The following is a 12,246-nucleotide window of genomic DNA, read 5'->3' as shown; positions in this document are numbered from 1 at the left end:
ACATGAGTTTGGAGTTTGGAAAGGACCCTCTGAGTCTCTGGAACGAGGGCTAAAAATAGATCTACTTCAAGCTCATTGTTAAATTTAAGGAAATTTAGGACAGATACAAGGTTTCCTAGGACTCTCAAGGGAAAAATGAGGTCACACACAGAGGAACAGGAATCAGAACAGCCTTGGACTCCTCAACAGTAACATCTGAATCCATTAGTTAATCGAGCCTTTGAACTTCTGAAGAAAATGATTTACAGCCCAGAATTCTACACACAGCCAACTATCAATAAAATGTCAGCATAGAATAAGACATGTTCAAACACAGAAGATATCAAGAAATTTTCCTGCCACATATTTCTATACTTTCTCAAGATGGTGCTGGAGGAGCTCCAGCAACATAAAGGAGTAAACCAAAGAGGGAAGATGTAATACCAAGGGAACAGAGAGCCCAACTGTGACGGATAATTCTATCTGTCAACTTGGCCAGGCTATGGTGCCCAGTTGTTTGGTCAAACATCAATCTAGATGCTGCTGTGAAGGTATTTTTTAGTTGTAATTACCATTTAAACCAATAGACTTTGAATAAAGCAGCTTACATTTCATGTTGTGGATAGGTCTTATCCAATCATTTGAAGATCTTGAGAGACAAGATTGAAGTTCCCTGAAAAAGAAGAAATTCTGCCTCCGCGCTACCCTGGGACTCCAGCCTGCTGGCCTACTCTGCGCATTTCAGATTTTCTAGCCCCCACAATTGCATGAGACAATTCCTTACAAGAAAGCTCACCAAAATAGATTCTCTCTCTATATATATTTTGTTGGTTTTATTTCTCTGGAGAACACTGACTAATGTACCAACTCAAGACAAAGGCAAAGAATTCTTAGAATGACAGCAAAGGGACATCCCAGGATGCTGATGGTACCAATCCATATAGGAGAACAAAGATCTAAAAGTATACTGCCACAGAGGAAAAAGAAATCGATAGTTACCTTGATGTGATTGACACAGGTGAGCTAAATCTTACCTCTAAAATAGAAAGTCAGTGGAGAATGTCGGAGATTTACGAATCAAAATAGGTCAGTGTGTACCGATCATTTGGAAACATGGCAATGTGTAAATGCCAGAATTAGCTAAATTGTGGGAAGGGGCTGGGGCCTGGGAGCCATGGAGGTTCATGGGACAAAAAACAGCAACACTGTTATAGTACTTTTAGACAGTTTGGTTTTTAAACTATGTGCTTTTATTATTTTGAGTAAAAACTTAAAATATTTTTTAAAATGGGATATTTCAGATTTTGCTAAAGATTCTGCTAAGTTTGCTTCATTCTTATAGTTATTAGCACAATGGAATGCCATGTTGTCTTTAAAAGTAACAATCATATGGATCAGATATCAATACACAGAGATATTTATAAAATATGGTTTAAAAAATGGAAAAGTTGAAAAATGGAACACAGAGTAATTTATAAACATTAAAGCAATAAAAACCATATCTATACACATACACACATATATATCATATGTATATGTTACAGAAAACATACAACCTTAAAAAGCAACATAAAAACAATATATCTACATATATATCATAGGTATACATAGTATATATGACTCTATACATGATTTTTAGTGTTGCCTTTAATATAAGTTACTGTTTTTTATATATGTAAATATATGTAAATAAATAAGTAAACACACACAAAACCACACCCAATTATAATTAAAATATAAAGTAATTCCTAACATTAGGAGAATGATTTCAAAAGTTAAAAAGTTTTGGGTCATGGGGCACCTGGGTGGCTCAGTTGGTTGAGCATCCAATTCTTGATTTTGGCTCAGGTCATGATCCCAGGGTAGTGGGATCGAACCCTGTGTTTGGCTTCTCACTGATCATGGAGGCTGCTTGAGATTCTCTCTCCCTCTCTCAAATAAAAAAAAAATAATAAGATAAAAATAAATAAAAAGTTTTGGATCATTAACAAAATGGTATGTTACTCAGCTATTAAAAATAAAACACATGAAGACTAAAACATGAGGAAGTGTTCATGGTGCATTATTACATGAAACATTTAGAATATATGTAGGCTATGACGGCAAGTAGGAAAAATATTCATGTAGATAAGAGCACAAAAGTAAGTTTTACAAATCAAATAGTTTGGAAAACAAAAAGAGTAAATTGAAGGAGAGACAGTGGATGTAGTTAGTCACAGGTTAACTGTGTAGCTGTAAAGGGGTAATGGCTGGGGTAACGGAGGTGGAGGGGGAAAGAAACGCTCCTGCAAGGTTGAAGGAGATTTTGTGTTTGCTCGTTTATGTGATTTTTTGTTAAGTTGGGAAATTGCTTTAGTTGCTATTCAGGACTGGAGAAGGAAGGAAGGGGATGTATAAGCTGAGGGTTAGAGGGAGAGAGAGAGGGAGAGGGAGGGAGAGAGAAAGAGGGAGAGAGAGGGAAGGGGGGGAAAGAAGGGAGAAAGAGGGAGGGAGAGGGTAGGAGGGAGAAAAATGAAGGGAAGGAGAGAGGGAGAGGGAGAGAGTGAGGAAGAGAGGAAGGGAGGGAAGGAGGGAAAGGGAGGGTGGGGGAGAGAGGGAGAGGAAGAGAGAGGAAAAGAGGGAAGGGAGGAGAGAGAGGAAAAGAGGAAGAGAGGAAAGGAGAGAGAAAGAGGGAGAGAGGGAGGGGGAGGGAAAGAGGAAGGGAGAGGGAAAGAGGAAGGGAGAGGGAGAGGTAGAAGAAGGAGGAGAAAAAGGAGTATGAGGGAGAGAGATGGGGAGAGGGGCAGTGCTGGCATGAAGAGGAAGGTGACCTTCAGAGCACAGAAGGAGAGGTTAGCATGGGCCAAGGAAATGAACTGGTATATGTCAGCAATTCTACTAGGAGGTCACTGATGTTGTATTCCATGTCACACTCATAACAACTATGACTTCGACATTACGATCCTCATTTCATGAGTGAAAACCCGAGGCTCAGAGAGGTCAAATAACTTTCTTTAAACATCTATGCAGCCCATAGGCAATAGAGCTGGGATGCCGGCCTGTGCTTTTTCATCTGTGCTCTTTCCACCGTGTGACCCTTTGAGACGGTGTGCAGGATGCAGACAAATCTGTAAGAGGGAAGATGAGGAACAGAAGACGTTTTGAAAGATTAAGTTTAAACCTGATCATCTTTTTTGTGCAATTTTCACCCACTACTTGAGTTCCTGGGAACTTGCTTTCTGGATTCCGTTTATAGCACAGTGCTCTGGCATAACAGAGTGTTTACTTCAACATTTCTTTATTCTACTGCCAGGACATTGGTTTTGTCTCGTCATTTTACAGTCTACCTGAATGTTTTCAATCATTTAAATGACTGTATTGCGTTTAGGCAAGTGGATGAAGAAGCTTCTTCTTTTGGCTTATCTATCTCAGGGCCAAACATCCTTGAATTCAAACATGGGGTTGCTGCTTTCTTTACTGCAAAATCATCTCTGCAGAGCAGATCTACAGAGCAAGCAAACAGGGAAGAACCCCTTGAAGGTAAGCATTCTAATTGCATGAGGTTCCAAGAATGTCAATGGGGTCCTGTGGACACCCCCGCCCCTGCCCCCAGTCTGACGGGTGAGGCCTCATGGAGTCTGAGAGGCAGCCAGATCCACCAGGGCCTTGTTGGTGCTGCCACACACTCCGTGGAGCCCAGTATGGCTGCGCATAAGTCAGCCTGTGTTTCTCAGAGCTCATATCAAACAGGAAAGGTCAATGTAGAATTCTGGAGAATCAGCTTCTCAGAGTGCCTCTTGAATGTGGCAGTAAGTATGTTTGGGGTCAAAGGCAAAGACTATCTACGAGTCAAAAGCCTTAAGGGTCAGTTCAGTCCATCTGAGGTTGAGTCTTCCTGTAGGAGGAGTGACCGGGAAACGTACATGCTCACAGAACTCTCAACAGCCGTCCCCTTTCAGCTCCTGGGAGGACTGAACCTGTGTGTGTCCACTTGTCCCTGAGTTCTGCCAAACAAATCGTGTTTACTTCGCACGTTGTGGACCCTGTCGCTATCCTTGAAGTAAAATGGCTGGGGAAGGAGCTGAGCTAGTGCTAAAACTTCCGTCAGAGGACGTTGGCAGTCCTGTAAAGAGGAGGCAGGACCGGAACGAGGAGTGAACTGCGGTGCGTCAGAGACGAAAGGGAAGATTATCAAGTGTCAGGTTCTCTGTCCACCATGGTCTTGCCTGACTTCAGTGGCCAGTGGAGATATTAGCATTGGCCAGCGTTCTGGTCTCCTACTGCTACAAAATGTAATGACTTTAACGGAAATTGATTATCATTGCTCACAGCAATGTGGGTTGACTTGGGCTCAGCTGGGCACCTCTAATTTGGGGTCTCCTACGTGGTCACAGCAAGGTATCAGCTGGGCTACAGCCGTTGAAAGGATCAACTGGGCTGGGTGTCCAAATGGCCCCTTCATAAGACTGGCAAATGATGACGGCTGCCGGCTGGGAGCTCAGGTGTACATGTGTCCTCCACAGGTGGCATGGGTTTCTTGGTGACTGGGTTCTCTGAGAAAGTGGCTCAAGAGTGAGCATTCCAAGGGACTCAGGCAAAGGTGGGAAGTCTTCTTATATGTGACCTTCAGAATTCTCAGAGCATTACTTCTGATTCCCTCTCTGTGGGTTAAGGGAAGTCATTAAGGTCAGCTTAGATCTGAAAAGTAAGAATTAAGCTCTACTTCTTGAGGCAAGGAAAAACATGCCCAAAATAGTGAGGTCAGGAACTGATGGAGGCCAGATTTCAGGCATCTACTGCACCCTGAATAAACTTCAGTCAGAGTAACAGCATATGTATGGAATGGAATGAAACAAATGGTCATTAAATGCTCATGATGCAACAACATCTTTGCATACATTATTACATTCGATATTTTCAACAGCCCTAAAAAGTAGTGTAGCAGATTGATTTTTTTTCAGCTCCAATTCTTCACTGGGCCCTGGATCCAAGCTCTTTGCAATGTAACCTTTCAGTGCTTCTCACATGAGAAATTCACAAGGGGATTATCTCCCTGTACAAAAGCACAGGGCTTGTACGTCCCTGTACTTCCTTGACTTTTGGCTTGGTCATATGACTTACTTTGGCCCATGGAAAGATAGGAGATGTCATGCAAACAGGGGTTTGAAATATGCTTGCATTGTTTCTGAGAGTATGGTTGGCTATGCTCTCTGGTGCTTTTGTCCTCCCAGGGAGGTGGTGCCTCTTCCAGCTGGAGCAGACAGGTGGAACAGACTGGAGAGCCAGCTGGACTCATAACTCGAAGCAGAGATGTTCAGCCCAGCCCAGCCCAGGTCAGCCAATTCCCAGCTAGCTGACCATAGATGGGTGAAAATAAATTCTTATTATTGAATGCTACTGAGATTCTGTGGTTGTTCGTCATTGTTGAGTAATAGAGTAGGCATTAGTTCCTTTTTTTCCCCCTGAGGCCCCGATCAGTTTTTAAATCCAGCTAGGCTTAATCTAGCAGCCCATACTTTTTGCTACACTGATACTCCGGGAAATGGGCTAAGGTAGTGTGACCAAGCTCCTACCCAGCCCTGGTGGGCATGTAGCGGGAAGCTGGAGGAGATCTGAGTGGGAAGGCTCCTCTCTGTATTGCTTCCCTAGGAAGTTCCTAAAGATTGCTGAGCACTTTTATCTTGGGGGGGGGTGTGGTTTTGGGGGGATGCTGCTGCACTGAGTTTTGTTGTTTCCTGAGGAATTTCCACTGAAGAGATGAACAGCTGAGGAGGGAGGGCCCGTCTACAGAGCTCAAGCATGAAAGACAGCATTGTTGATTTGACTGCCTTGTGTGGTTAACTAAAAGACTCAGAACGCCCTGGGAAGGCGTTGGTCTCATAAAGAATAACTCTGTGTGTGTGTGATTGGGAATTTATAGCTCTAACATTGATGCTCTACACAATGAGAATAAACAGAGGAGCTGGCTTTCATCTAAGGCTTGGCTTTTAATATTTGTGCAGATTAAAGCTCTCTTTTCCACATCTCATGCTTGCTCTCTCAGTGAATGATGTTATGTGACGAAGTGTGTGAGAGAAATCCCTTTACCTGGTTCTGAATGGTTCCTTTAACCTCATGGGGGCTCAGTTTCCACTCAGGCATCATGATGCTTGCCTTAACTACCTAACACCATGAAGGGCAAACGACAGCCTGGATAGAGAAATAAAACCTTCATCAAACTGCCAGTGGGTGAGTGAATCTGTATATTTCTGGAAAAAAATTATTAACGGATATCAAGAACCCAGAAGGATGATTTTTAATTATCTTACTTTACATTAAAAAAAATTTTTAAATGCATTTGGGGCTTACCTCTATCGTTATCTGGCCGCAGTCTGTTCAGGCCAATGCTAATATGGTCACTGTCCACTGAAGCCAGGTAAGACCTGTAGACAGAGACATCAGCAGCTCCAACAATTGTCCCTCCCATCTCTCAGCTCCAGAGTCACCACAGGTTGTCCTAGGTTCTGGGCCCATTGGCCATTTGCCATCCTCAAAGCCCCTTGGCAAGGCCTTGGTGGGATCTGACATTGGCTCAGGTTCCTCTTCAGCTCTTGGTCCAAGGTGGCATTTAAAGCCTATATATTGGCTCCTGTCTCTTCCAGATTCCCTTTGAACTGACCAAATAATCCAAAAAATTGAGTTTCAGAGACAGAGGAGTTACTTCTAAACCTTATCTGTCTATCTCTATGGACCTTGGGAAAGCCAATCAATCTCCTCCAGAACACTGGGGTCCTTGGAAGGGATTAGGAACCCAGACCCCCTCAGTCCAATCATAGCATTGAGAGTCCCCTCAAGAAAATGATAACATTTACATTAGAGGATCTGATACTTGAATGTCTCCTTAGCTGTGACATTAATCCGAGAAATGCTTGCAGGAACCCCATGAAGGCTCTCCTTCCCAAGTCCTCCTCCAAACTCTAGTGCTGGTTTCAGCAGTAGAAAAGACAGAAGGATGTTGTATGATAAAGGATCAGACTGAGAGAAGTACCCACCAATTCATGATTCCAGCAAAGAAAAGAAAACATTGCCTAAACAGTGCACGTATGGGACGTAAAGAAATATCCAGATCCAGGAGGCTGGAAGTGAAGGTGTAGTGAGGAGCATATTTAGATGTAGTCAAATCTCTAATATAAAAATGATTCAGGAATGGGCCCATGCTGGCCCAAGAACATCTGACTACAGTAACAAACCTAGTTTCCATTTCACTCAGACGGCTTGCAAGACATTTCAACCACAGAGTTGTAATGAGAACTGCCATTCCAGGCAGGGAAGTGCCCGGTGCCCAAGCTAACTTCAGCACTACCACCAAAGCCTAGTAAAGAAACATTTGGTGGAGTGTGGGTGTTTCCAGAACCAAGGCTGCCTCTGGCCAGATCTCTATCCCAATGCAAAAACTGCCATTTTCAGAATGGCGGAGGATGGAGCTGAGAGCAGGTGCTTTGGGGCAAAGCCTGGTTCTGCCAGCTATTTCAGGGTTCTCAAGAGTAAAAGACATACAGAGTGCGATGGGCGTTCACACTCAGGCCAACCAGGTAAAGTATGATAAGAAAACAAGTATGTCGATTGCTTCAATGTTCCCCTAACTAGAGAATCCTATTAATTAGAAGACCCAGGTAACTTCAGGCAGTAAAACATAAAAAGAAAACCTTGTGCCCAACTGAAATATCCCAACCATGCTAAGGCTGTGTTTTGGAGCTTCCTCCTTACTACTCACAGGTAACACATATGAAGAAAGTTAAAAGAAAAAAAAAAAAAAGAAGAAAAGAAAATTGTAGGGGAATTTTATTTGTCAAAATTAAATTGGGGGAAACTCATACTAAAGTCATTTGGAGGGATGCTCTGCGAACTCTGTTCAGTTCATTTTTTTCTTTTTTTAAAATTTTCATTAAAAATTTTTTTTTTAATGTTTGTTTTTGAGAGAGAGAGACAGAGCACGGGAAAGGGACGGGCAGAGAGAGAGGGAGACAGAGAATCTGAAGCAGGCTCCAGGCTCTGAGCTTGTCAGCACAGAGCCCAATGCAGGGCTGAAACTCACAAACTGAGAGATCATGACCTGAGCCAAAGTCAGACACTTAACCAACTGAGTCACCCAGGCGCCCCCATTCAGTTGTTCTTAATAGCACTGCCGTGAAGACTTGTCCTTTGTGATTGTTTATGGTTTTCTGAGTCTGGATACTTACTTGTTTTAAACATAAAGATACTTTGTAATTACTTAGTTGGCACTGTAACTTGCAGGAACGGGTGTAAATTGAAGGAAGACAGCACTTTCTTAGTTTAGAATTCTATCAGGAAATGTTTGCCACTTGACGATAATCATGTCACCAATGCTCATATTATTCCCACTATTGGTTGCAGATACTTATATGAGTCCGCATTTCACGGTGATTCCATGTCCAGGTGAAAACACCTAAATATTAAAGTTTTTCATATTTTCTTTTCGTGTATTTGATCTGTCAAAAATGATAGGTATGATAAGGTCTCCCCTCTTTTGTACTTTTGCTAACTTCTATTAGCATTTCCAACAGGGTTTTTTGTTTGTTTTATATCCTTTGAATCTACATAATTTGGTCTATAATAAATGTTACAATTGGTAGGTCTTCAATGTGAATTGCATATTTTAGCATCATAAATGACTTCCTATTATTTTATTTACTGATTTTGCCCTAAATTGTACTTTTTTGACAATAATATTAACCCCCTAACTTTATTATTTAAAATGTACTTTTATATTGTTGCCATTTTTTTCATGTATCAGTATTTCTTTTAGTTTCTTCTTGTCTAATACCTGGATTTTTTTTTTTTTACGTTTTTATTTATTTTTGAGACAGAGGGAGACAGAGCATGAACGGGGGAGGGTCAGAGAGAGAGGGAGACACAGAATCTGAAACAGGCTCCAGGCTCCGAGCTGTCAGCACAGAGCCCAATGCAGGGCTGGAACTCACGGACTGCGAGATCATGACCTGAGCCGAAGTCGGATGCCCAACCGACTGAGCCACCCAGGCGCCCCACTACCTGGATTTTTAAACAAAATCTGAGTCTTTATCTTTTAATAAAATAGTCTAATCTGATCACTTAAAAAATTTTATTTCCAAATACTTTTAGATTTTTAGAAGAGTGTGATGATAGTACAGAGAGTTCCTATATACCCTTCACTTAGCTTCCTCTGATATAAATGAACATCTTTCAAAGATCATGATGATCTTTCAGAACATCTTTCTGAACATCTTTCAGAGAACATGATGATCAGAAGCATGAAATTTATGTTTAGGCAATATTAAAAAGATGACATTAAACAATTTAAGAAACTAACATTGCCATAATATTATTAATTAACCAGCAGAGTTTATTTAGCTTTCACCAGTTTTTCCATTAATGTCTCTTTTCTGTCCCCGGATCCAATCCAGGATCCCACATTGCGTTGACTCATCTATCTCCTTAGTCTCCTGCAATCTGTCACAGTTTCTCCTACTCCTTGGAGTAGAGTGAATTGGGTCTTCCAAAAAGATATGGCCACTCTCTAACCCTTGATGCCTGTGAATATGATCTTATTTGGAAAAAGAGTCTTTACAGATGTAATTAAAGATCTTAGGATAAGATCATTTGGGATTTAGGGTGGACCTGAAGTCCAATGACTGCTGTCCTGATAGGAGAAAGGAAAGGAAGATTTGAGACGTAGAAACAGAAGGAAGAAAGCCACCTGAAGACAGAGGCTGGGATTGGAGTGATGCAGACACAAGCCAAGCAATACCAGGAGCACCAGATGCTGGAAGAAGCCAGGAGGGATTCTTCCTACGGCCTTTGGAAGGAGGTGACCCTGCTGACACTTTGATTTCAGACTTTGGGCTTCCAAAATTACAAAAGATTGAATACGTGCTATTTTAAGCCACATTTGTTGTGGCAGCTCTGAAAAACGAATACAAAGACCTTGACAACTTTGAAGAGTGCGACCAGATGCTTTGCAAAACGTCCATTAGTTTGGGTTTGTCTGATGTTTTCTTATGATTGTCCTGGGGTTATGGATTTGGGGGAGGAATACCAGACTGGTGAAAGACACATCATATCAGAGGGTGCATGATATCAACATGACTGGTGATGTCGACCATGATCACTTAGTTAATTAAGGTGGTGTCTGTAAAGTTACTCTTTTTCTTTTTCCATGTTCTGTTTATTAGAAGCAAGTCACTGAGTCAAACCATATTCAAGGGATCCACCTTCTATAACTCTGCATTCTACTACGAATCTTGGAGCTGACACACATTCTTTTTCAAGGGGGTGCCTGAGCCTGGGTGGCTCAGTCAGTTGAGCATCTGACTCTTGATTTTGGCTCAGGTTATGATCTCAGTGTTATGGGTTTGAGCCCCATGTCAGGCTCCCTGCTGAGTGTGGAGCCTGCTTAAGATTCTCTCTCTCCCTCTCCCTCTCCCTCTGCCCCTGTACCCCACTTGCACATGTGCATGCACATGTACTTTCTGTCTCTAAAATAAAATAAAAAACAAAGAAAAAAAGAAACATTCCTGGAATGTTTTCAAAAGTTGTTAATAGCCTAGGCTTAAAAAAAAAACTCTTTTAATTCCAGTTAGTAGAAATTTCACAGGGTACATTCATTTACCACAATGAAATAAAACTATAAATTAATAATTAAAGAACAAATAACATATAAAAAACTGAGAATTCAAGATACTGTCTTTTTGTCAATGAGGAAATAAAAATGTAATTATTGGTTATTTAAATAAATAACTATAATGTCAAGAATATATATCAAACATTAAGGAAGGAGGTCAAATTACATATAGGAAGAAATTAATAATGGTAAATTTTTGTATTCTTTAACCAAGAAAAGAAAGGCAAAAATAAATTCAGTAGCCAACTCAACAATTTAGGAAAGGAACAAAATAAACTTAAGGGGAGTAAGAATTACCAAATAATATTTTGAAAAGCACAATTTGATAAATTATAAAACTGAAGTGAAGAACTAATAAAGAAACCCTAGAGCTAATTCTTTGGTTTGGAGCAGAGCCCAATGTTTAGATGACACATACTTGGTTGTAGAAGTCATCTGGATGAACTATATTGCAGCTTCAGCAGGAATCTACACCAGGAGCCAAACCTTGGCAGAGCTGAAGGTTCAGCCTTACCCTCACATTGGACAGTTACCAGTTTCAGAAGAATCAGCTTTGAGCACTGACTCCATTGTGAGTGGCAAGTGAGAGCAGACAAAGACACCTCTTTTGAGTATCCAGATTTTCACATCAAACCAGACCTCCTGTTTGGGCACAGTGGTAGTTGTAATTCAGTAAGTTCTAGTAGCCACAGAAGAGTCTTCTAGGCTCAGTGAGGCATGTCTGGGGCTCTGGTTCCATGCAGAAGTAAGAGTAACCAATAAAACTCTTTAATGTGAGTACACCCCCAGCACAGTCAAGACACAGAAGGGGAAAGACCCCATAGAGATAAAAAGATTGGAATTTTGCTAATGTTGGAAGAGGGGTTTAAGTATGGTACTTTGAGATATGACCAGGGAGCCATTATTTGCACCATAACAGGCCAGTCAAATTATGTAAGAACAATTCATTAGAAGCTGTGACCCATTTCTGATTAAGTTACATGTTTTATCTTGCTTTGTGAAATAGACTTTTTAACGATGCTGAAATCATAAAAACATTTTCCTATTTGACCAAGGTTTTATTCTCCTATATCACTTAAGATAGTTCATTCCAAATATAAACTTTTTAGAGTTATCTTATTGATTTCTTTTTTTCCAAGTTAAGGCAATCTAACAATTATTACATAAATGAGACAAAACAATGCATCTTTGAGAAACTGATTGTTAGCATGCTGTTTAACGGTGAAAAAAATGGAGGTATAAGTTGAGTATATCTGCTATTAGTTTTGTATTTTATATTTCTCCTAATGTTCTAGCCAATACAATTGGCAGGGGAGGGGGAAGAGATGGAATATAAATGATGTAATAAAGAAAGCAACATAGTTAAATTTGTACATTTTATTATCTCTACAAGAATGACTTCACTTTGGATATAAGTTATGAGTTCCAGAGTCTCTGGGTCATTTTTCACTTCTGACCAGCTGGCTACAGATTTAGCAGTTCCCACTGCCCCTACAGATTCAATAATTCACTAGAACAACTGAACTCAGCAAAGCATTATTACTATAACAGTTTTATTATAACAATGGGATGCAAAGCAGAAATAGCCAAAGGGAGATGCATAAGGCAAGTTTTGGGAGGGTCCCAAA

General features: G+C 40.9%; 1 protein-coding gene across 1 annotated transcript in view; it reads left to right on the top strand.

Annotated features, from left to right (window-relative positions):
• The window catches only part of GKN2 (gastrokine 2), a 66,166-nt gene that overhangs the window by 13,619 nt on the left and 40,301 nt on the right, over nt 1-12,246 (top strand). The window contains exon 2 of the mRNA XM_019827321.3: nt 3,391-3,498. Coding sequence (XP_019682880.1) covers nt 3,391-3,498 — 108 coding nt within the window. The remainder of the gene's footprint in view (nt 1-3,390; nt 3,499-12,246) is intronic.

The sequence above is a fragment of the Felis catus genome, chromosome A3, assembly GCF_018350175.1.
Source record: "Felis catus isolate Fca126 chromosome A3, F.catus_Fca126_mat1.0, whole genome shotgun sequence".
NCBI lineage: Eukaryota > Metazoa > Chordata > Mammalia > Carnivora > Felidae > Felis > Felis catus.
Note: the sequence above shows the minus strand (reverse complement) of the source record. Positions and strands in the feature narration are given on the sequence as shown.